Here is a 23220-nt window from a genome sequence, read left to right as displayed (position 1 = left end):
TCGTTGCGCTAGCTGATTGGCCCTCGGCTCTGCCCATCTGAAGCTTGAGGCCCCAAAGGCGCGGGGGGAGGGAAGTGGGTGGAATAAGAAGGAAAGGGAGCGTGGGGGACGTGTGCTTGCTCAGAGAACTGCTAAGAATTTTGCAATCGGCCTCAGCAAGGAGGCTTGGGTAAAAGGAGGAGGAGCCAGAAGGCCTTGGGAACCCACCCAGGAGTTTCGGCCTCAAAAGCGACGTCTCGCCCTTACTTGGAGAGTTTGCATATTTATGAGGAACCACCGACATCTTTGGAGGACCCGGCAGTCTAGAGGGGCCAGAACGCCTCGTTCCTAGAGCGTTTCCGGTTCCGTTAGGATATTGGCGGTTGGTGAGCATCATGGCAACCGTGGTAAGTGCCGGCGTGCTGGGGACAGAGGAGCGAATCCGGACTCCCGGGGCTGGGGGAGGAGGATGCTGGGGGCCTGGACTCCCGGGGCTGGAGGCCCGGACTCCCGAGGCTGGGGTCGGAGGGGCTGGGGGCCCGGAATCCTGGATTCACGTGGATGTTTACTGTTTCGGTGGTCAGAACTGACCCCATCATGTTATAGCAGCTCCAACTTCCAGCCCCCTGGGCGCAGTCAGTGGCCAGTTCTGCAGTCCTTCGCCCTGAAGTCCATTGAGGGTTGTATGTCTTGGGCTCCAAGGCATCCAGGAGTCTCGGGTTACTGACGGTGTGAATGGCGCCCGAGTACACGGGAGAAGCTCAGGCAGGACCTGTCCCGTGTGCTTGAGAGCGTGGAGTCTCTTAGGGAGTCTTGAGCCAAAAGAAGGAGTGTCGAGAACCTAGAGGGTGTCAGCGGAGAGGGAAAGGACTGGGGCCCCCCCTCGTACTTCCAACACCTCATACGGGGCATGCCCAGTGTGGATGGATGCTCAGTGAATTATCACGTGACTCTTTGAATGAATGAACGTGAACTCTATTAAAGTGGGCCCAGGTTCACTGGGCCTGACTCCAAGTACTTGTTCAAGAAACACCTGAATGGAGAAGGGATGCGACCTTAGCTCGGGGGTTGGACTGAGCTTCCAGATGCACAGGTTACCATGGTGACCCCAGTCAAGATGGGGGAAGGATGGGGGTGAGAGTTACCGGTGCCTGGGGGGAGGGGGATGAAATTTGAGTCTTGCTGTTACCATGGCAAGGGGGTGAATAGGGAAGCAGAAGAGGGAAGGGCAGCGGCCGTACTCCTGAGACTCAGGTCCCATGGGTGTGGATGAAGTATTGGAGGGACGAGGGGCTGGCGGATGCCAGTTTTAAGATGACCCGTTTCCATGGGGTTAGCGGGCAGCAGGGGGTCAGAGAGGCTTGTGGTGAAGGAAAGGCCTTGTAGGAGCTGGATTTGTTTCTGCTGAAATTGCTAAGGGTTGAGACTCCGGGATCCGTGTCTGTTTTTTGCCTCCAATAGGGTCGGATAGGCCGCGCAGGCATCCGTTGGTATGTTCTCAGTCCTCTGATAGTGGTTTAGGGGCAGTGGCCAGTGGTCCTGGTTCCCAGCCTCCTCTGAGAGAGTAAGTGGGAGGGGCCACAGACAGCAGAGACAGAGCCTTCTCACCATGTGGACCTCGGGAAGTCTAAACTCTAGGTTCCAGAGCGGAGAGCTGGTTCCCTTGGGTTGGAGGGTTGGGGCAGGTGGCCGAGGAGCTGGGTCAGCATTCTGGCTTCTTAGGCTTCCCTTTCCTGATCAGAAATTATGACATATTCCAAAGCGTCAAAAAATAATAGGCACCCAAGGACCCACCACCCAGATTTTTTAAAACAGCTTTCTTGAGATGTAATTTACATCCCATACAGTTTACTCATTTAAAATAAATAGTTCAGTGGCTTTTAGTACATTCACAGAGTTAAGCATTCTCTCAACCAATTTTAGAACATTTTCATCACCTCAAAAAAAAAAAAACCTCTTCTCATTATCACCTTCAATCTGTCAGACCACCAGCCCTAGGCAAGCCACCCCAGTCTGCTTCCTGCCTCTGCCTGCCTTCGGGTTTTTGGCTTCTTCTGTGGACAGGCTGGCCCCAGCTGTGAGATGATCTCAGAACAGCCTGTCCCACTGTATGCCGATACTTTTTGCCATAGCCCATGTATATACAGCTTCTTTTCACTCAACTTTCCTCTAGCCATGTTTCCAAGTTCATCCATGAGACTACTCCCATGGCATGTGGATCCAGGCAGGGAACTTAGGCCCTTCCTTTAAAAGCTGGAATAAGCATATTTCCACTGGGTGGATAACCCACCTGTTTTCATCTGTTCATCTGTTGATGGACGTTCAGGTTGTCCCCACCTTTTGGTTATGAATAATGCACATTCATCTCCGTGGTATGTGTGCATCTCCCTCCCCCACGTGGGGAGGGATGGTGGCTGGCTTCTCGCTCTGGTGAGCCAGGGACACAGGAGGCCTCAGTACCTGCTTCCTGAATGAGCTCAGCACTTCGGTACATCATTCAAACCCCAAACACTGAGCCCGAGGTGAACAAATGAGGGGCGGGCTTTGCCCTCGTGGGATACACGTCCGTGGAGTCAAGAACATTGATCTACGAGTCTCCCTCGTGAGAGAGATTACACAGGGGGCACCGGACTCCCAAGGGAGGCCCTTCCTCCTGTCTAGACATCTGGAGACCCTAGAACTAGCCTGGCAGGGGCAGAGGTCAGGGAGGGCCTTCCATAGTGAGCAGAGCTTGATCTAATTCAGTGAGGGGGTCGGGAGAGGCCGGACTCGGACCTGCACATGCAAAGGCCTAGTGACAGCTGGGGTGGAGTGGTGCAGGGGGGGTTGGGAAATCGGGCCAGATCGTGCCCGCTTGGTGCCTGCTCTGTGTTGGTGCCTGTCCTTACAGTTATGGGGGATGGTGAGGGCTGCTTCTTCACCAGATAATTCCTGGACATCAAATATGTGCTAGGCTGTGGGGACAGAGCTCTGAATGAGACAGACACAATCCTCGTCTTCCTGGGACTCAGACTGTAGTGACGTCAACCAGCCAGCATTAGTCGGTGACAGCGGAGAAGGGCAGGAGTCACTGGCATCGGGGTTGCTCGCCTATCTGCGTCGGGGGGGAGTGGGAAGGATTTTCTCATGGGATGGGGCAGGCAGGACAGAGGACTTGCTGAAAACTGGGACTACAAGTTTTCTTCTGACGCGTCTTCCTCCACCCACAGACGGCCACAACCAAGGTCCCAGAGATCCGTGATGTGACGAGGATCGAGCGTATCGGTGAGTGAGCGAGGAACGAGACCCAGACCCTGCCCACCCCGGGCACCCCTGAAGAGCCAACCTGCCTGGGACCCCCGAGAGGGAGGCAGCCTGTGCACCACCTTCCTGTCTGATGGGGGATCCTGAGTCCCAGAGAGGGGTCAGATGGCACATGGGGGGCCATGCTGGGTCACAGTCCCAGGCTGGGCCGCTGGGGGCTCGGCTGCCCTGTGGGGCTTCTGGGTATACCGACACCCTGCTCAGAAGCCATAGAAGTGGGTATTTGCTGAGTGCTTACTGAGTTTAACTCTGAACCATATCGTGACTGTCACCCCCTTCTTAGCTGAGGTAACTTAAACTCAGGGCAGTCGTCACTGGTCCCCGTTCACACAGCGAATGAGCCATGGATCCAGCAGCAGGAAGTTGGGGCGTAGCGGGGCCATCAGGGTGCAGCCTTCACAAAGAGCTTTCGTTGTAGATTCTTTCAGCGCCTCCAAGGGAGGCGGTGCAGGCTTACCTCACTTAACTGTGCTCTGCAGATTTTGCGCTTTTTACAAATTGAAGGTAAGACCCTCCAAGGCAAAAAGACTGACTCGCAGAAGGTTCGATGACGGTTAGTGTTTTTTAGCAGTATTTTTTAGTTAAGCTACAAAATGCACACACTTAGTATACTGCAACTTGGTGCAGATGTAACTTCCATGTCCCCGGGGAATCAAAACCGGTGTGACTCTCTTTATCGCTATGGTCCAGAACCAAACACGCAGGATCCCCGAGGTCCATCTGCAAAGGCTCGCGACTGCATGTGTGGGTTCCAGGAGCATAGTGCCAGGTGCCGCCCCTGAGCCAAACGGTGAGGGACCAGTCGCCTTCTGCGCCTCAGTTTCCTTATCTGCGAAATGGAGGTAGAATCGTGCGAAAGCGAAGGACCCAGAGAACACTAGCAGCACCCAGACCCTGCCCTTGGGGTGCTCACAGTCTAGTGCAGGGGTCAGTGATCTTTTCTTAAAGAGCCAGATGGTAAATAAACCTTTTCTCTGGAAGATGTTCCGTTGTGCCGGAAAGCCTACACGGACAGCGGGCACACGTGGGCCCGTGAGCGTGCCTGTGTTCCAGTCACGTTTTATTTACAAAGGCAGGTGGCTGGCCCACAGCCGTGGTCCAGTGCCAGGCACTGAAATCCCGAGTCTTCACCTCTCGACTGGCTGTGTGATCTCGGCCAAGTCGCCTGACTTCTCTGAGCTCCCTCCCTCCGTGAAGGCCCGGGGTGGTCTCTGAACCCCGGAAGCCCTCCCAGGTGATAGGAGCTGGGACCGTTGCTTCTCAGGGTTACACGGAGTGAAATTAGAACCTGGGAGGCCACTTAGGCCATAAACACAAAGTAACCGTGATGTCCTAGTCAGCCCCTGATCCGAGCACGTGGTCAACCAGCTTCAGCGGTTTCGGTCCCGCCACGATGTCTCTCAAGAGCCGCTCGTGCTTACTGAGCACCTACCCTGTCCCGCCGTCCTCCCGGTGAGGGGGCATTCGGGCCCCCCATCTGGCCGAGGAGGAGACCAGGGCCTGGTGGGGAAGCGCCCCGAGCTGGCCCTCCATCGTGTCTTCTGCTTCTTCCCCCACAGGCGCTCACTCCCACATCCGAGGCCTGGGGCTGGACGATGCTTTGGAGCCACGGCAGGTAGGGCCGAGCAGGCGGGTGGGAGCCCTGCTCCACAGTGGGGGGAAGCCAGGGCCCCGGGAGGCTGGGGGCTGTTAGGCACTTCCAGACCTTTGGCCGCACATTTATAAAATTCAGTCACACGTGGAGTTTTATCAGTCTCTACAAATTGGGGTGGAAAAGGCTTTTTCTGGCTTTTCCCCGATGTGTCAGCCAACACCGCTTTCATGTCACGAGGCGGGCGGGGGCAGAACTGCACACGGAGGTCACCTGGTCGCCTCCCGCCCCGCAGGCCTCCCAGGGCATGGTGGGGCAGCTGGCGGCCCGGCGGGCGGCGGGCGTGGTCCTGGAGATGATCCGCGAAGGGAAGATCGCCGGGCGGGCCGTCCTCATCGCCGGCCAGCCGGGCACCGGGAAGACAGCCATTGCCATGGGTAAGCGACCTCTGGGCCGGAGCTCCTCTGGACGCTGCCAGTTAGTCTGTCCCGTGTGAGTCAGGGTCAGGCACGTCTCACAGACAGCCCAGGGTGGCGGCGGCTTAAGCCCTCTGGGCTCATTCTCACGTAGAAGAATCTGATCGTAGGCCCTTTAGGGCAGGGTTGCCGAAGCTCCAGCCTTCCCCCCGAAACCCCACGTGGCAGGAAGAAGGACGAAGTTCAAGGAGGCCTTGCCCCCCAGAGGTGCCTCCCTCTGAGCACTCGCCTCGGGCGTCCCACACGCTTTGGCTGCCATTTTATTGACTGGAACTTAATCGTATGGTCACACTGCTGTGAGAGACGTGAAAACGTGTTTTTGATATTTTAATTCGGACCATTTCTGCCTTCGTAAAATGGGACTCTGGAACTGAGGAAGGAGATAGACATTGAGAAGACAACCAACAGTGATGTCTTTGCGATTCACCAGCCACTGAAGATCAGTTTTTTCCTTTGTTTTCAGGCGAGGCAACCCTTGGCTGACCTCACAGATTGCAAGGACCTTGTCAGTTACAATCACTTATTTTTTTTGTTTTACACCTACAGCACCCGGTCTTCCTAGGTGGTCTCCCATCCAAGTACTAACCAGGCCCGACCCTGCTTAGCTTCCGAGATCAGATGGGATCGGGCTCATTCAGGGTGGCATGGCCGTAGACCATTTAAGATCTTTTTACTCACAACTGTGCCTCATCCTCCTCGTCGAACTCTCATCCATCTCTCCCTCACTGGAGCTTTCCTCTCTTCTCACTCACTCCCACCTTCGAGCTCAGGCTGAGGGGCCGGGTGGCAAAAATCCAGGCAACAACCGGGTGTCAGTTAAGATCAAGCAGTGCTCCTTCGGGAGTACCAGGCCCTGGCCCAGCCACGGGACATGTGGATGAGTGAGGCCGAAGGCCTGGCTTTAAGGAGCTTCCTGTCTGGGGGAGGGGGCTGTGGACACAGTCTCTTCCAGGGCGATGTGTGCTCCTGGCCCTACTGGGTGGGGAGGAGGTGGTGGCAGTTGTCAGGACAGGCTTCCCAAATAGGTTGGTATCTGAGCTCAGACTTGCAGGGTGTCTGGGAACCCCGCAGACAGCATGAAGCAGGATATCCAGGGGCAAAGCATGGCACACATCTGCAAAGGGGACCAGGAAGAGCCCCCCGACCCCCGCACTGGTCAGGAGGCTTCAGTGACCTTCTGTTCGTGAGGCTTGGCTCAGAGCTGAGCGGAGCCTTCGGGAAGGGTGGGGAGCTGAGGGCCGGAGTCATTGCGGGGACAGCCCTGCCGTCCACCAGCCGGCCCCAGGCCTCAGCCATAGAGAAGCCTTCCCTGTGCTGGCCATGTGATGAGGTCACAGTTGAGCACCCCATCATGCCTGCCCGCCCTCATGAGCACTCCCATGTAGGGTGCTGTCCCAGGCAGCACTTGCTCTGTTATTGTCTCCGTCACCCAGGGAGGAACCGGTTGGGGAGCCGACGAGACTTCCTGAGATCACGGGCCAAGGGTGGAGCCGGGCTTTGGACCCAGGCAGCCTGGCTTCAGCTCCTTGGCCTCCACCCCTGCTCGGTACCCCAAGTCCCGAGGCTGAACAGCCCTTAGCAGTTTGGGGACAGGCTTAGCCCTGCCATAGGGTCATAAAGTTCACCCTCTGGACCTTGCGGGTGTCTAATCCGGCTTCCCGAAGAGACCCTCTGTCCTTGGCTTTCTCTGTGTCACCTTGTCTGCCCCGCAGCACGAAGAGCTGGTTCGCCACAGAGTAGGCGAGGGGGCCCTGGTGCCAGGAGCCCCCGCCTACCCAGACCGCCTCCTCCCCAGGCATGGCGCAGGCCCTGGGCCCTGACACCCCGTTCACAGCCATCGCCGGCAGTGAGATCTTCTCCCTGGAGATGAGCAAGACAGAAGCGCTGACGCAGGCCTTCCGGCGGTCCATCGGCGTGCGCATCAAGTGAGCGCCGGGCCCGTGCGGGGGCGGCGCGCTCTGTGCCCGGGGGGCCCCGGGGAGCTGGCGAGTCCCGCGGGCCCAGGTGTCAGGCGCTCTGTTCAGGTCTGCTGTCTGGTAGGGAGGAGACCGAGATCATCGAAGGGGAGGTGGTGGAGATCCAGATCGACCGGCCCGCGACGGGGACGGTGAGTCGGCTCTAGGCCACCTCCAGGGCTGGAGGGTCGGGTGCCGGGGCTGCGCGGAGGTCAGACGCCCCCGCTTCCATCTGCACACGGGCGCTTCTGCGTCCCTACAGTAGCGGGTCATTTGAATGACAGCAGTTCGCCCGTTCGTGAGGGACGTTATGAGCAGTTCAAAGCAGGTGAATCCCTAGCGGCCAGGCTTCCACAGCTTAGTAGTGGAAGGCGTTTCCCGTCTACTGTGATGCATGTGCTTCTCTCCCTTTTTTTAAGACTCGTTTTTAACCTTTTTATTGTAAAATAAATACGAAGAAAGATCAAAGAAGCATGTAGTCTAACAAGTCATTATCAAGCAGATACTCTCATAACCACCACCAAGATCAAAAACTAGGACTTTGCCACTCGCCCAGCCCCGAGTCCCTTCCCCGTTCCTTCGTCGACAGAAATGCCACCCTCGCCCGTTATCACGTCCCCGTGGTCATCGGTTTTGTTGCCCACACGTGCGTTCTTAGACACTATAGTTCATTCCGCCCGTTTGGAAAACTGCACGTCTTCTAAGCCTCTCTTCGTGGTCTGGTCTCCCCTTCATCCTTTCATCTTACAGTTTATCTGTCGATCTCTCTTTCTTTCTTAATTGAAGTACAATCACATAACATGGAATTAACCACCGACCATTTTGAAGTCCCTCTCCCTTTCTGCCTGCCCCCAGCCCCTGGCCACCAGTAATCCGCTTTCTGTCTCTATGGATTTGCCTCTTCTGGGCATTTCATATTAATGGGACCCTAAGTGTGTGACCTTTCGCGTCTGGCTTCTTCCACCTGGCATGGTGGCTTTGAGGTTCATCCATGTTTGTAGTTCTCTCTTAAATATTAAGTTACAGCTGCCAGTAAAATGCTAAATCAAACTAACATGCTTCAAGCCCGCTGACCTAACACGTAGTCACCTTCTATTTCTATGTCTCGTCATGTGGACATTCTCCTGTTTTTTGACGTTTCTCATTTTCAACAGAAATAGACTTTAAGTGTGTAACGACCTCACCTCGCACTTTTAACACCAGTGAACTGCCTCCTAATTTGTCCCATCTATAGGCAATTAAATTTGGAATTTTAAAAACTAAGGAAAAATTTAAATAAAGAGAAAGCTATTCCTAAGCTAGTTCTTTAAGTTGGATCTCGATCACAGAAGAAATCCATGAATACAATTTCACTTTAAAAATAAAAAACCAAGACCCCGTTAAACTCCCTCCCCATCCCATTCCTTTTGTTCTGGCACCTGTGCCCACAAAAGGGGCAGCTCATTGGGGAAGCAGTTCAGAGAAGCGAGGTCGTGGATATGCCGGGTCGTGCCTGCAAAGTGTTCACTGCTCGTCTGGTGGGGAGGGGGCGTGGCGTTCCCGTCTTAGCTGTGTTTAGCTCTGTTTTCTGGGTTCGTGATTGACAAAAAACACCTTTCATTTGGGTATAAAAACAGAATGTTATGGTGTGACCCGCTCGGCCTGTCCATGGGACCTCAGGCCTGTGTCGTTTTTATAGATTATCTTTTAGGGTTTTGTTCGTTTACTGGGTTTTTCATAATAGCTTTATTGAGGTGCAACTGACATACAGTGAGCTGCTCACGTCAAAACTGTACGGGATAAGTTTTGACATACGCGTGCACCCATGAACTCATGGCCATGACCGTGGCAGTGAATACACCCATCACCCCCCAGAGCTTCCCTGTGTCCTGCTCCTTTTGAAGCTGTGTTGGGGAGACATCGGGGCCCTTTCTGAGGCCTTGCCTGGCGTGTCACCCGTCTCAGGGCTCCAAGGTGGGCAAGCTGACCCTCAAGACCACGGAGATGGAGACCATATACGACCTCGGCACCAAGATGATCGAGTCGCTGACCAAGGACAAGGTCCAGGCCGGGTGAGCAGTTGGGCCACCCAGAGCGCCCGGGGCAGGGGCACTCGGACGCCTTCCTCTCCTCACTCCCGCCTCCTCCCCCTGCAGGGACGTGATCACCATCGACAAGGCCACGGGCAAGATCTCCAAGCTGGGGCGCTCCTTCACGCGCGCTCGCGACTACGACGCCATGGGCTCCCAGGTGGGCCGGGGCTCTGGGACCCCCTCGTTCCCAGGCTCCAGGTTTCCCGCTGCGTCTCCCCGTGGCCCACAGGGTCTGGGTCCTCCTGCCACCTAACCCCGTGTCGCTGATACTTCTGGTTCTTCCCTGCACCCTCCAGGACAGTGGGGGCCCCTCAGTTTGGCACTGCGCTCATGGTTTCTGAGCTCTCCCGGGGACCCTCATGTTCTTCAGTGCTCTCGAGTGCCTAGCCTCGACTACCTCCTGGCCCCGGGGTCTCGGGGTAACCCCATCTGGATTCCCAGCCCCTTTCCAGGGAGCTCCAGTCTCCCCCAGACAGAGCCCCCGGGGGTCACCCTCCGTGCCTTTCTCCGCCCTCATTTCCACCCCCGTCCCCGCGCCGCCCCGCAGACCAAGTTCGTGCAGTGCCCGGACGGGGAGCTCCAGAAGCGCAAGGAGGTGGTGCACACCGTGTCCCTGCACGAGATCGACGTCATCAACTCCCGCACCCAGGGCTTCCTGGCCCTCTTCTCCGGTGAGGCCCAGCCCCCCACTCGCCCACGCCACCCCGCATCCTCCCGGCCGCCCCCGACTGCGGCCCTTCCCTCCCCTCAGCCCTGCTGGCTGTCTTCTGTGTGCGGTTCGCCCCTCCCCCGTGCTGCCGAGTCCCCATCTCAGGGGGCCTGAGGGGCCCCGGCCCCGCTCTCCCTCCTGGCTGGGGCCGTGTCAGCCTCCGCGGCTCTCCGGTGTCTGCTCCTCCAATCTTGGTCTTTCCTCCCTCTGGCCCTGGTGTCCCATCTCTCTCTGCCTTTGGCCACCCACTGGCCCTGCATCCCTGTCTCCTCCCTGACCTCCGCCCCCTGCCATGCCACCCTGCCTCCCACAGGGGACACAGGGGAGATCAAGTCAGAAGTTCGAGAGCAGATCAACGCCAAGGTGGCCGAGTGGCGTGAGGAGGGCAAGGCAGAGATCATCCCCGGGGTGAGCGCCAGGCGTGGCCGGGCAGGCGGGCCAAGCAGGCGGGCCGCGGTGGGGGACGTGGGGGGCGGCGGTGTCGAGTCAGGCGCACGCCCGGCCGTTCCCAGGTGCTATTCATCGACGAGGTTCACATGCTGGACATCGAGAGCTTCTCCTTCCTGAACCGGGCCCTGGAGAGCGACATGGCACCCGTCCTCATCATGGCCACCAACCGCGGCATCACCCGGTGAGCCGCTGCTGGCCGCCTAAAGGCCTCTGGGGAAAACGGGGTGCTCTGGGCGGTGGGTATCGCCACAGGGTAAACAGGGTACATTTGCCAAGCACTTCATTAGGGAGCTGTGGGCTTAGGAGGCCCCCACAGTGCCATGGCCCAGGCGAGGGGCATACTTTGACCTTGAACGAGGTAGGCGGGTGGGCAGGGCGGGTGGGCAGCTCCGCTCCGCAGGGAGGCCCAGGGGCCGTGTTCTTTCTGTCTGGTTTCTATATCCCTTAAGTCTACTGTTTCTCAAACTGCGTGCTGAGGTACCCCAGGGTGCTGCATAAAATACAAAAATTCTGTGGGGTAGTTTAAGTTTTCGAGGGACGCACGGTGACATGCATTGGACGTCGTGCAAACCACTATAGTTAAGTCACTCACACCTAATTAACTTAGTAAACGGAACATACCTTTTGGCCTAAGGATGCGGTGGGAACCTTCCAGAGACAGGTAGGGCACCCGGCTCCGATAAAGCTTGAGAACCTCTGCCCAAGGCGGGCAGCGCTCCGTGCCCACTGTCCCAGCGAGCTCTCCCCCGACCTCGGCTGCATTTCAGCCCGGAGGAGGGGAGGGGGTCGTCGGTCTCCCGGGTCCTGGCGCCGCACACAGCATTTCCACTGGGGCGCACTGGCCAGCGCAACTTGGGTGTGTGGCTTTGCCTGGTGGCACAGGAGGCTCGAAAACGTCATCTCCAGTGCTGCAGCCGTGTGCCAGCTGAAACTGGCCGGTGGGGCTGGTTATCACCACAGGGAAGCAAGGGGCATGGCCACCGGGGACAACGGCAGGCTTTCCTGGCTCTGTGCTGGCACTTTTCCCAGATGAGCTGCTCGGGCCCTCTGAAGCAGCTCGCGCAGTCGATATTGTCCCAGCCCCATTTAACAGATGAGGACACCAAGGCCCACGGACCTTCCCAGGGTCGAATGTAGCATTTGCTCTCCAGAGGGCTGAGGACGGTGTTTGCAGCTCAGGGCGTGGGAAACTGCACAGGGCGTCTCCCGTCAGGCAGCAAATCTAGTCACTCATTTGCAGATTCCAGTTTGTGAATCTATTTCTTCGCTAAAATTTATCTGTAACCCCCAAATTGGTATTCATAGCACTTTTGCGGTCAGTTGCAGACATGTACAGAGCAGCAAAAAATTTGAGTCACTGGACACAGGTACTCCAAACGAAGGTCAAACAAGGCGACGCTCTGCCTTCTGGTCTGAATCAGCATGCTGTAAATAAGTGTCTTATTTACTGCCACGTCCTTCACACTCTATGCTTTTGTTGGTGATTTTGCTATTTAAAACGGCCCCTAGCTGTCCTGTGCCCTTCAGTGCAAGGAGGCTGGAATGTGGCTTACAGAGAAAATGTATGTGTTAGATCAGGGGTCCCTAACCCTGGGCCGCACAGCAGGAGGTGAGTGGTAGGCAGGCGAGTAAAGCTCCATCTGTATCTGCAGCCGCTCCCCAGCGCCAGCATCACCGCCTCAGCTGCACCTCAGATCACCAGGCATTAGATTCTCATAGGAGCACCGGTCCCTGGTGCCACAAAAGGTTGGGGACCGCTGTGTTAGATGGGCTTCGTTCAGACACAAATTATAGTGTTGTTGGCCATGAATTCAACGTGAATGAGTCAATACGTGTTAAATAAGGTGTTTCTAAACAAACACATAAAACCAGGTTATATACTGGTTGGTTGACGAAAATATTGTGACCAAGGCTCACAAGAACTGAACCGTGTGTGTTCGTGGTTCAGTGGTTCAGCGTTTGTTAATGGAGCATTCGCCTGCACTTTGTAGAACATAACTCCCACCAATAGTGGGGGTCGCCTGTGTTTCCTAGCGCCGGCCACGTGCCAGGTCCTGTGCTGGACTGGGCGCTGCAGGGAACAGGACCGGCACGGTCCCTTCCTCTGTGGAGCTCTGTTAAGGCAGGGGAGTGGGACCTTGACCCAGTAATCCCAGACAGCTGTCTAGCTCAGACCAGCCAGGCTCTACGGCGCATTGACGCGGGCGGGCGCTGACGCCGGCTGGGAGCCAAAGGCTGTGGTATCTGGTCCAGTGAGTGGGCCGCGCTGGAGGGGGCGGAGTGGATGGAACAGAGATTCTGGCAGCGTCGCCCTGACAGCTTCCCTTCCCCCGCTTCCCCAGCATCCGGGGCACCAGCTACCAGAGCCCCCACGGCATCCCCATCGACCTGCTGGACCGCTTGCTCATCGTCTCCACCTCTCCCTACAGCGAGAAGGACACGAAGCAGATCCTCCGTATCCGGTGCGGGCAGGGCCCGGCTGCGGGCCTGAGAAGTGGGCCTGCTGTCCACCCTGTTTGACAGAAGGGTCACAGATCGTGGGGAGGCGGGCGGTGATGACTGGCCCAAGGTCTCTGGCCTGCGAGAGGCAGTGCCGGGCATCCGGGCAGTGGCCTCTGAGCTGGGTGGGGCCCCTTTGAGGAAGGGAGCGGGGTACTGGTGACTGACGTGGGGGAAAAATCCGGATCAGGGAGTCAGAGGCCCAGCCCGTGCCTCAATGGCCCTCTAGCTTGGTATTCTATGAGTCTGAGGACCACCTGCTCCCCGGGAGGTCGCATAGTGTCCAGGGGAAGGGCCGGGGGCTTGCTGTCGTCAGAAGCCCAGCCCCAGCTGAGGCCCCTGCTCCCCACCTGCCCACAGATGTGAGGAGGAAGACGTGGAGATGAGTGAAGACGCCTACACGGTGCTCACCCGCATCGGGCTGGAGACTTCACTGCGCTACGCCATCCAGCTCATCACGGCCGCCAGCCTGGTGTGCCGCAAACGCAAGGTCAGCCAGCTGAGCGAGCCCGCGGGGCCGCGTCTAGTGAGTGACCCCGCTACTCAAGGGCCTCGAGTGGGTGGTCTCACTTAGTTCCAAGACGTAGGTCTCAAAGGTGGGTACTTTGGTCTCGGGTTTGCGTGTGTCTCCTGGCCTGATACACGGTGGGAACTTAGTACATGTGTGTCGACTGCAAGTGGACGCCGTTAAGTTCATCTTCCAGATGAAGAAACGGGAATGGAGAGGTTGGGCCCACTGCCAGGAGGTGGCCGGGGCGGGATCCGAACCCAGGCAGTCTGGCCCCAAGTCCCCTCCCTGACTTGCCTCCCGGGGAGGGGCCCGCCTGAGTTGTGGCCGTCCCCGTCAGGGCACGGAGGTGCAGGTAGACGACATCAAGAGGGTGTACTCGCTGTTTCTGGACGAGTCCCGCTCCACCCAGTACATGAAGGAGTACCAGGACGCCTTCCTCTTCAACGAGCTCAGTGAGTGTCCCCGCCCCCCGTGCAGAACCCAGCTCGATTCGCTGAGTGTCCCCCACCTGCGCAGGCCCCAGGGTCACCTACAGGGAGAGGCGGGAGGGGGCGTGGCCTGGAGAGCTCAGGCCTCGGTCCCTAGGCCACAGCGACCACTTGGCCTCCTTTCTCCCCACAGAAGGCGAAACCATGGACACCTCCTGAGCTGACATCCCCATCACCCCGCCTCTCCTGTTTTCTACCAGAGTTCTGACACTGTGACTTTGTATAAAATAGTTCTGAAACTGGACCCGTCGTATCTGTGTGCGTGTTGAGTGTGTGTGTACACACGCATGCATGGGCACCCCGAGCCCAGAGAAAGGCAGCCCCAGGGTGCGGTTTGAGAAGCCTTTATTGAGGGGAGGAGAGGAGCGTCTGCTGGCTCCAGGAATCGGGGTGAGCGTGGATGGTTGGGGTAGGCAGTCCTTAGAGGAAGAGAAGGTCTGGGATGGAGGGGCGGTCACAGGCCAAGGATTGGGCTCTGGGACCTCCGCAGTCAGAGCTGCTGAGGCGGCAGGGCCCACAGCGACAGCTGAGGGCCACAGGGAAGGAGACCACTGGGTCCACACCAGGCGGGCAGCCAGGGAGGCGGATGGAGGCAAAGCTCAGCTCATGGTAGGTGCACACCGGCTGGGGTACAGGTGGCAAGGCAGCAGGCAGCACCCGTACCTGGAGGCCAGGGCAGGGGGTAGGAGTGGCATGGGCATCTGCCCAGGCGAGTCCTCCCGGAGCTTCCCACTGCCCCCCACCGATCCCAGACTCGGGTGTCCGGGGGACCCTCTGTGTGTTCCCTCCCACACGCCTAGCTCTGGCTCCAGTTCCTCAGCCCCTGCCCGGCGGGGCAGGACACCCTTCCATCCCCGCTGCCACCTCCTGTCTTCTGCGGGCCTGGCACTGAGGTTTCAGCACCTGTCCTCAGGACAGCAGGGCTGGTCCCCACGGCCTGAGCTGCTCACCATGCTGGGGCAGTAGCCGGCACAGATGCTGGTGGTGAAGGTGACGCAAACCGGGCAGGCCTCATTCTCAGCAGCCAGGGTGACATTGATGGGCCGGCACAGTGGCCTCAGTGGTCCCCGGGATGCCCGCACCCCACCTGTGCTCAGCAGCAGCCACAACAGCAGCCCCTGGGACAAGGCCACTGCCTCAGGGGCAGCCTCAGACCTGCCCTTGGTTCTTGGCCTCCCGTCCCCATGCACACACACATTCAGGGACTCCGTTCCCCTTCCATGCTGGGCCAGCCCCTCCACTTTGATCTCCCATCCAGATACCCAGGGACCCCAGATACCCCAACACCTGATACCCACGTTCAGGTCCTGCCCCATCGCTCCCCCCTCCTGGCAGGGATCCAACAGGCTGACCACACCCTTCTAGAAAGAGGCTGCCTTCACCAGGTCACAGGACTCCCGTGTGCCACCTGTGGCTCTGATAGAGTTGTGAGGTGCCCAGGGGCCCTACAGTCTTACCTGGAGCATCTCCATCCTCAGTGCCTCCCTACTGTGTTTACCTGGTCTTATATTTGCAGGCTGTGGGGGCGGCAAGGCCACTGGGGGTGGTGGGATGGCGGGGTAACCTGGACACTAATCCCCCCGGGGGCGAGAGGCAGACAAGGTCGGGGAGGTGCAGGAGTGGCTCAGCGGAGCACCTCCTCCCCCCATTCCCTGAGTGGCTCGCACCAAGAAGTGGGAGACACCCAAGGTGACAGCTGACCTCACAGGCTTCTCAGGTGCTAGAGAAGCTGAGTTGGGGACACAGGAAATAGGGTATAAGAAGCCCTAGGCTGTGCCCCCTGGCTGTGTATCCCTGCCTTTGCCCATCGTGGGGGGAGCCAGGGAGAGGCTAGAGCTCGCCCTCACCCTCGAATGGCGATGCGCGCAGGCCTTAACCCTGTTCCACCTCTCATAGACTGGAAGCCAGAGTCCAACCTCTTAGGGCTCCGCTTCAATATCGGATTCTGTGCTAGGGATGGGTTCGCGTGCACCCAGGTGCGTCCCCCTCCACAGGGAGCCCCATTTCGCCAATACGCAGGCCCCCGGAAGCCAGGATGCCAGAGTGGAACCCAGCAAACGGCGTGGCGTAGGCTGTTTATCTCTGTCATTGCCTAAAATAAACTCCGCCCCTTCTGCCGCAGGGGACGTGTCCCCGCCGGCAGGCCCACAGCCCCAAAGTACATTTTCCCGGCCCGGTCCCGCCCCCACAATCGAGTGGGCGTGCCCCATGACGGCCCACCCCCTGCGGGCGGGGTTCTGGGGCCCGGCCCCGCCCCGCTCGGGGGCGTGTCTGGGCGGGGCTGGCCGGGCCTCAGACCAGCGCGGGCTTCGAGCTGCCGTAGCTGGCGTTCTCGGAGCGGTAGGCTTGCGGCACGCTGTAGATGCTCGGCACGGGCTGCCAGTGGGGGCCGCCCCAGGGCAGCTCCAGCGGGCAGAAACGGTCAAGCCGGCGGAGCGGGTGCAGCGGGGGCCTGTAGGACTCCTGAGCCAGGGACAGCTGCCCGCGGTGCGGTACGGCTGGCGTTACGGGGTGGACTCGGGTCACGCGGAGCCCGGGGGCCTGGGGAGGCCTCTGGGCGCAGTGGCTCCAGGCCTTGGGCGTCTCCTTGAAGCTCCAGTAAGTCAGCAAGTCCTTGCGGGGGTACCCAGACAACTCCTTCCTGTTGGGAGGAGGCAGGATGGGGAGGGTGCAGCTGGATCCTTGGGACGAGGCTGAGGTTCAGACCTCCGGTTCTGAGGAGGGTACGGACCCAAACTTCTGCGTTTCGAGGTGAGGACACATTTGTAGGGGTCGGAGACCACTTACAAAGGCCGGGGCTAGGAACTCCTAGCCTGGATTCCTAGGTCCTCAAGGTATTTAAGGGCCTGGAGTTTGGCGTTTTCTCATCCTTGAGAAAGAGCATCTGGGGACTCAGATGCCAAAGTGGGCCCCGCCCCGCCCCAGGCCCTCTCCCCAGATCCAGAACTCCCCCTTGGGCCCTCCACAGGTTTCACGTTCCTGAGAGTTAACACTAAGGACACCTGGACCCTAAAAGGTAGGGGCTTGGGCCTGAACTGGTACCTGCGCATACCGGAGCTGAAAGCTGAGACTACTGAGGGGGAGCTGACATCGGGGTGCTGGGCGTTCCACCAGCCTATGCGGGGGTTGCGCGGGGGGCGGTGCCACGCAAGGACCCAGGCTCACTTCGAGTAAGCTCGGAAGTCCCGGGCCGAGGTGGTCAGATAGAGCTGATGGCGGTCCAGGACGCCCTTGTCAGATACTGTGAAAAGTCTCCCGGCCAGCTCGGGGTTCCTCGTCCAGGGAATTAGAGCCTGAGGAGGATCAGGCAGGAGGGTTTCATATCCCGTTTATAGCCTTGAGTCCCAGACTGAGAATTCCTCTTCCTTCGGCCTCAACAGCTGCTCCGGACCAGGCCCCCCACCTCCGCCCCCAGAATCAGAATCCCTCCTGACCAGCAGCATGCCAGTGCACGCTCCCCAAAACAGAAAGAACCCTTCTAGGATTACTCCAAAACCCAAACACCTTCTGCCTGTCGTCTAACAAAACCGAGCCCCTAGACTCAAGCCTTCCTCGTCCCGCGCGTGGAATTCAGCTGCACCTGGGGCTTCATCCTATTTCCCCCGCCCCCCCGCCCCGAATAGCCTAGCTCCGCCTCCCGCTCGGGCCGATCCCAGAATATACAGTCCGCTGCCTGGCTCCGCCCCAGCCCCAGGACCCGCCCCTCCAGAACCCACCCGGGCATTTACTAGTTGGGCCCCTAACCTCGAAGCTGGGATTTCGGGGATTCAGTCACTTCTCCTTTCTGGCCCCGCCTCAATACGTCCAAGCTCCTCCCCCAGTCTCTATACTCTCCAGATTCCGCCGGACCTTTTAGCCACGCCCCGACTACAAGTTCCTTCTGGCCCAGCCCCAGTGTCTCCAAGTCTGGTCCCTCGCGTTAGAGGCCCTCGGGTCCCGCCCCAGGCACTGCAAGCTCCGTCCCACCGCGCCCGCGCGATCTTCTCCGCTACCTGGGAAGGGCCCCCGCGGTGGTGGTCTGCAAGTTCCAGGGGCTGGGGCCCGATGCAGAAGGCGGCGCTCTGGTCCAGGCCCGGCCAGATGCAGAAGGCGGCGCTCTGGTCCAGGTCGGGCCAGCCCGTGTACTGCGCCCTGGTCTCACTGCACTGGTGTTTTGCGATCGGAGGGAGGCGCCAGCCGCGGTGTCTGAGCTGCGAGAATGTCGCGCGGGGACCCCAGGTGAGGGCGCACGGGACCCCAGTGTGGTCCCCGGCCCTGTCCCCCGCGGACCGCGGCATCCCTGAACCTTACCTTTTCCCCTAAATCCTTGATTCCTAAAATCCGCGTGGGGTCTGCAGGCTCTGGGGCCCGGGGCTGCGCGTAGGGCCCGCCGTGGGTTTTGGGCACATGAGCCGAGCCGGAGGTTGTCTCCCATGTATTGATGACCTCGTCGAAAGCCCAGATGTGCAAGTCCTGCTTTGCGGACGGGGGCAGGGGCTCCGCTAGCGTGGACTGGGCAGAAGGCGTGGGCCGTCAGCTTAAAAGACGCAGGTTCCGGTCCAACATTCCCGATCTCTCTCAGCCGGTTCCCAGCCCTTTCCTCCCTCCGGTCTCAGGCATCCAGGTTCCCTGGCCCCTCCTCTGTCAGATGCGGGACTCCGGGGGACCTTCCTCCTTCTGTCAGGAGCCCAAGCCCCCGACCCCCTTTTCTTTCAGCAGGTGTCTAGATCCCCAGGTCCCTCCTTCAGACACAGGAGTCGCGGCTTCCAGGCTCCTCTGGGCGGGAGCCTAGGGTCCTCTCACCTGCACAGTAGGCGGGGGAAAGGGCGCGGATGGGATAATGTGGTGGGCGACACCACTGCTCGTGAGATGCCAGTTGTGCGAGGATCCAGGCACTTCAGTCCCAGAGATAGGGGGCCAGGGAGCGCCACAGCGCAGAGCGAGGGTCCGACCCGCCATGGTCCCATCCACGCCCCGTGGCCAAGGAGCAGCAGGCTTGTTGTTGCTGTTGCCCCAGGTGACAGAACCCGCCCACGCTGAACCCAGCCAATGGAGGGCCTGCGGCTGTGAAGATGGATAGAGAAACAGACCGAGGCACACAGGGACAGGGACTTTGATATAGGTGGACAAAAACCTCAGGAGGGGCACAGAAACTCAGAGAAGTGTGTGTGTGTGTGGCGGGGTAAGGACGCACAGACAGGAGGGCAGAAATGGGGGAGGGGAAATAGAAGTTCAGTTTTAGAGTTTTAGAGAAAGAGAGACCCACAGAGGGGGCCGGGGGAGGGGGGAAGGGGGACAGAAACCTGGGCAGTTAGAGATCCAGGAAGGGAGGGACAGAGACCTTCGGGGAAGGAGGACAGAGCCCACCCAGCACATCTGGGATCCGTAAGAAACACCCTCATTCCTACAGGGTCCCAGCCCTGTCACCACCTGCTTCTCCCTCTGCCAGGCCTGCCCACTTCTGGGGCAAGTTTCCAGACTTCCCCGGTCACTCCCTTTCTCCCTGTGTAAGCCGAAGGAGTCAGCGTCAGTGTGGGCTCTGTCTGTCTTGCTGCCTTTGATTTGGTTGAAAATTTCCGCCGGGGTATGGAGACCCACAGGGAAATACTTGAGACAAAACGGTGGGTGGGGAGGGGATGTGGAAAGCGCTTTGATGAGTGAGAAAGAAATACATACAAGAATGGGAGAGAGACAGTGACAGAAACAGAGAAAGAGAGCTGCTGACCCAGAGACGAGAGATGGCAGCCGGAGAGACAGGGAAGCAGCAAAAAAGACAGTGGGAAGCAGAGGCAGCCAGACCCTGCCCGCCCTGCCCGCCCTCCCCACCCTTCTCCAAGGCCCAGTCTGTGTTGGTGGGGGATGAGGGATTTTAAGTCCTCAGCCCGAAGCTGGTCCTAAAAAATGTGTGTGCTGCGGAGTGGTAATACATGGAGGGGTGTCCTGAGGACATGGAGTCTGCCCCTGACCGCGCCCCCCACCTCGTTGCTTCCTCACCTCGAAGACCTTCTGGTCAAGGCCTCTGCCTCCTCAGCCCCCCACTATCTCGGCCCACAAACCCTTTCTTCAGACGGAAAATTGAGGCTGCGTGATGCAGCCTGGGCCAGAGTCCCACTGACCCCCTCATTCAGGCTTCTGGGGCTCCTCCTCTTGGATTTTCCTGGCCCACTCAAGGCTTATCATGGCCAAATGACCCCTGATCCTAACCAGGGATCAGGCCAATTGGTCAGAACCTCATGCCCTACTCAAGCTGAACGATTTTAAGGTTTCTTTCTTTCCCAGTGTGGGAAGGGCTATAGAAACCTGACTCCAACTCCCCACTAGGGCCAAATTCTCCAGGATCCTGAGCTCCCGTCATTCAATCTTGCTTGTGCTCCTGCTGTGATAGGTAGCTCATTACCTCCAAATATTTTTGCCCCATCTGACCAAGTCAATTTCCCATTCAAACCCTAGCTCCCAGCTAATTGCTTACATGTTCCAGTTTTTATGCTCCCCCACCCACTTCTTGACATATGCCCTCCTTGTCACTTTCTCCAGGATGGGCAAGGTGATGTCCTCTGTGATCACATGGTCAGCAACTTAGAAGCCAAGCACCTCCAATAGTGACATCCACCAGAGTTGATCTGACAAAGTTGTGTATTAGAGCTGATAAAGAGTAGGCGCTCAGAAAAAAACTGGCCATCATCTTCATCACAACCCTTCTGTTCATGCAGGAGAACTCCTATTCATCCTTCAAAACCCCATTTGGTTCACCGCCTGTCTTACACAGACTGAGCTCTCGAAATCGGAGGGCTGTGATTTCGTGACCATATGACAAGTTCCCGAACCGAGGCCCCGAGCCCCTGAGGTCCCTCAGCATCCAGCTGTCTTCCTCCGCTTGACCAGTTCTCAGGCATGGGCCTCAGGCCCGGCCAGTCCGGCTGAGGAGCGTACAGACGCAGGCAGTGTCAATTCGAATCCATCGCCAGCCCACACGCCCCTGGGCATCAGTGGTTAACGCCCGCACGTAGGACTGCTTGGCCTTACACTCAGACACCCAGTGCCTCCGGTCCACACCCCTGCAGCCCCCTCCGACTCCACCTGGGCCACCTTCCCCCGCGCTGTCAGCCTTGCAGCGGGTCTCGAAGAAGTACTGGCGAAGGGGACTGCCGCCAGCTGCGGGCACCTCGCCCAGCACCTCCACTTCGCGCCCGCGCAGGTCCACGGCCCTCCGGCGGTCTGTCACCCAGCTGCTGACCGCATCGCACACGGCCAGCTCTCCCCGGCGACTTGCTGGTGCTGTTTCGCTCACCCCTCGCCGACTGCGGTTAGCCGGGATGCCGGCTGGCTCCCCGAAGGCCCCAGCCTCCAGTAGGAAGAGCAGAGGGGGGCCCGTGGGGGTGCCCCTCGACAGGGCTACTCGGGGGGACAGGAGGTCCCACTCAGGGGCGCAGAAGGGGCGGTGGTGAGGGTGAGGATGGGGTTTCCATTGGGACACTGGGAGGAGGCAAGGAGGAGGGATGGGGAGGAGGGAGCATGAGGGTGGGGAGCATCTGCTGAGCACCTGAGGGATGGAGGCGGGGGCTGGAGTTAGAGAAGAGGGTAATAACTTAGGGGGGCACCTACTTGCCAGAGCCATGGGGAACCCTATATTCTAGGATTGGATAATGCCCAATTTCTAGATTAATCATAATTATTCTAATATTAATAATAGCCAACAATTGGGAAAATACAGAGAGGTCAGTGACTTATACCGGGTCATAGGGCTAACAGATGCCCTATGGTGGGACTCGAACCCTGTCTGAGCAACTCCTCTCTGCCCTACCACCTCTACAGCCTAGAGGAACCCTAAGTCCTGCAACCTGGAGGAGGTGTGAGTGAGGCTCCAAGATTCTGAGAAAGGCCATGTCCTAGAATCCGAGGGAGACCCGGTTCGGCTCAAAACTGCCACTAAGGCAAGACACTAGTCTCTCGGGCAGGGCCTCAATTTCCCTGTCTGTGAAATCGCCTTGGGGCTGGACGACGCAGGTGGCGGTGTGGATACTGCAGTTTCTGTGGTTCTGGGAAAGGGTGGCGTGGAGAGGACTAGGTGGTTACCAGACCTGTCAGCACCTCCTCCGCCTCCGAGCTCCCGGGCTGGGGGCCCCCAGATTCCAGGGGGCCCCTTGGGGGGACACAGGCGACCCCTTCCTTCCTGACATCTCAGGAGAGGGAGGAAGCAGCCACCTAGGGGAAGAAGGGAACAGGCAGGTTACGTAGGCAGGCGGAGGTGGGGGCATGAACCCCAGGACACTCCCCTTCCCGGCGTTCCTCTAGGAGTGCAGGGGACCCGAGTCGAGGCCACGCCCCCTTTCCAGAGGGCCCCTTCCCTGCCCAGGTGATGGCTCCTGCCTGGGATGGGAAGCAGATGGGGGCAGGAGAGGGGAGGGGAGAGGCTGGAAAAGATTACGTCCTCGGCCCATTCATCTCCCAGACAGGGCGGGGGCGGGGCTGGGCTGGACACCCGGGTCCCGGAGGGCCCACGTTCAAGAAGCCCCGGGTCCCCGAGGCAGCTTCCTGGAATGTTCTCTCCACACAGGACAGGCCAGGGCCCGTCCAAGACTTCCACCGCACATACCTGGAGCGGCTGCCTGCCCTGGCTGCGAGGTGGGGAGCGGGGAGGTGGGGTGTGACGAGGGGCGCATGGTGACCCAACCAGGACCGGGAGTGTAGGTCCTCAGCTGCCTGCTCCCTCAGACCGGGAGTCCTGGGTGTCAGCTGCCTCCTCCCTCAGACCAAGGGTCCGGGTCTCCAGCGGCCTCGTGGTTCTGGAGCTCAAGGCCCCTCCTCCCCAGGTGCTCAGACATACGGACTCCCAGAAGATTCAGACCCGCGGTCCGGACGCCCGAGACCCCACTGCGGGCAACCGGCTGCTCCTCCGGGACATCTGCCTCCTGCCTCAGTTTCCTCCGCCAAGCCCCGCCCCCGCCAGCCCCGCCCACGTCCCTCCCTACCCGGGGGCAGGGCGACCCGGACGCCGGCACCCCGCGGGAGGCGGCGCCGCGGCTCTTACCTGGGGCGTCCTCCTCGGCTCCCCGGGCTGCCCCTGGCGCGGCGGCGGCTCCTCCTCCTGCTCGCTGGCTGCGGGGAAGCCCGCTACCCCGCCGGCCGCCCGCTGCACACGCTCCGGAGCGCCCGGGTCGGGGGCGGGGGCGGGGCGGCGCCGGACGGCGGGGGAGGGGCCGGGGGATCC

General features: G+C 59.3%; 4 protein-coding genes, 1 long non-coding RNA gene and 1 other non-coding gene across 7 annotated transcripts; 1 reads left to right on the top strand and 5 right to left on the bottom strand.

Annotated features, from left to right (window-relative positions):
• Positions 1-74: 74 nt before the first annotated feature.
• RUVBL2 (RuvB like AAA ATPase 2) lies at positions 75-14277 on the top strand. 2 transcript variants are annotated; one of them, XM_039868516.1, is made up of 15 exons: positions 75-386; positions 3189-3243; positions 4842-4897; positions 5169-5310; positions 7145-7274; positions 7390-7456; positions 9249-9355; positions 9440-9533; positions 9924-10047; positions 10399-10493; positions 10598-10716; positions 12878-12997; positions 13395-13524; positions 13883-13997; positions 14170-14277. In XM_039868516.1, exons 1-15 carry the CDS (start codon positions 375-377, stop codon positions 14190-14192), a joined length of 1389 nt encoding a protein of 462 aa, XP_039724450.1. In that variant the 5' UTR covers positions 75-374; the 3' UTR covers positions 14193-14277. The 2 variants fall into 2 exon arrangements, with proteins under 2 accessions (XP_039724450.1, XP_039724449.1); XM_039868515.1 differs by having other exon boundaries at positions 76-386; positions 14167-14277.
• On the bottom strand, positions 5887-6005 carry LOC120607000 (5S ribosomal RNA). The gene has a single exon (XR_005654032.1). It is a non-coding gene; the product is annotated as a 5S ribosomal RNA (ribosomal RNA).
• Positions 14272-15363, bottom strand: LHB (luteinizing hormone subunit beta). The gene is made up of 2 exons (XM_039868522.1): positions 14984-15363; positions 14272-14696 (listed from the first exon to the last, which is right to left on the bottom strand). The coding sequence occupies exons 1-2, from the start codon at positions 15347-15349 to the stop codon at positions 14454-14456; spliced, it is 609 nt and encodes a 202-aa protein (XP_039724456.1). The 5' UTR covers positions 15350-15363; the 3' UTR covers positions 14272-14453.
• Positions 15364-16288: 925 nt separating this feature from the next.
• Positions 16289-19209, bottom strand: SAXO3 (stabilizer of axonemal microtubules 3). Its single transcript, XM_039868521.1, has 5 exons — positions 18816-19209; positions 18324-18524; positions 18026-18223; positions 17199-17326; positions 16289-16674 (listed from the first exon to the last, which is right to left on the bottom strand). Exons 1-5 carry the CDS (start codon positions 18969-18971, stop codon positions 16326-16328), a joined length of 1032 nt encoding a protein of 343 aa, XP_039724455.1. The 5' UTR covers positions 18972-19209; the 3' UTR covers positions 16289-16325.
• A 1418-nt stretch (positions 19210-20627) lies between these two features.
• On the bottom strand, positions 20628-21490 carry NTF4 (neurotrophin 4; the record flags this gene model as incomplete). Its single annotated transcript, XM_039868610.1, is given in 2 exon segments — positions 20628-21451; positions 21453-21490. Coding segments are annotated over 2 exon segments (579 nt in total), but the record flags the coding sequence as incomplete, so codon positions are not given.
• A 25-nt stretch (positions 21491-21515) lies between these two features.
• On the bottom strand, positions 21516-23160 carry LOC120606956 (uncharacterized). The gene is made up of 3 exons (XR_005654026.1): positions 23041-23160; positions 22091-22214; positions 21516-21552 (listed from the first exon to the last, which is right to left on the bottom strand). It is a non-coding gene; the product is annotated as an uncharacterized LOC120606956 (long non-coding RNA).
• Between the last annotated feature and the right edge of the window lie 60 nt (positions 23161-23220).

Source organism: Pteropus medius, unplaced genomic scaffold, assembly GCF_902729225.1.
Source record: "Pteropus medius unplaced genomic scaffold, Ma_sr-lr_union100, whole genome shotgun sequence".
NCBI lineage: Eukaryota > Metazoa > Chordata > Mammalia > Chiroptera > Pteropodidae > Pteropus > Pteropus medius.
This window is presented reverse-complemented; position numbering and strand designations above follow the sequence as displayed.

What these genes read in the sequence shown, in the direction of transcription:
- RUVBL2 (XM_039868515.1), top strand. An exon ending in GACGAGGATCGAGCGTATCG is followed by an intron (nt 3,244 to 4,841) that starts GTGAGTGAGCGA and finishes CTTCCCCCACAG; the next exon opens with GCGCTCACTCCCACATCCGA. An exon ending in ACGACGCCATGGGCTCCCAG is followed by an intron (nt 9,534 to 9,923) that starts GTGGGCCGGGGC and finishes GCCGCCCCGCAG; the next exon opens with ACCAAGTTCGTGCAGTGCCC.
- LHB (XM_039868522.1), bottom strand. Translation starts at nt 15,349, where the DNA reads ATGGGGCAGGACCTGAACGTGGGTATCAGGTGTTGGGGTATCTGGGGT. An exon ending in CCGGCTACTGCCCCAGCATG is followed by an intron (nt 14,697 to 14,983) that starts GTGAGCAGCTCA and finishes CCTGGCCTCCAG; the next exon opens with GTACGGGTGCTGCCTGCTGC.
- SAXO3 (XM_039868521.1), bottom strand. Translation starts at nt 18,971, where the DNA reads ATGGCGGGTCGGACCCTCGCTCTGCGCTGTGGCGCTCCCTGGCCCCCT. An exon ending in TTCCCCCGCCTACTGTGCAG is followed by an intron (nt 18,525 to 18,815) that starts GTGAGAGGACCC and finishes CCTTCTGCCCAG; the next exon opens with TCCACGCTAGCGGAGCCCCT. An exon ending in TCAAGGATTTAGGGGAAAAG is followed by an intron (nt 18,224 to 18,323) that starts GTAAGGTTCAGG and finishes ACATTCTCGCAG; the next exon opens with CTCAGACACCGCGGCTGGCG.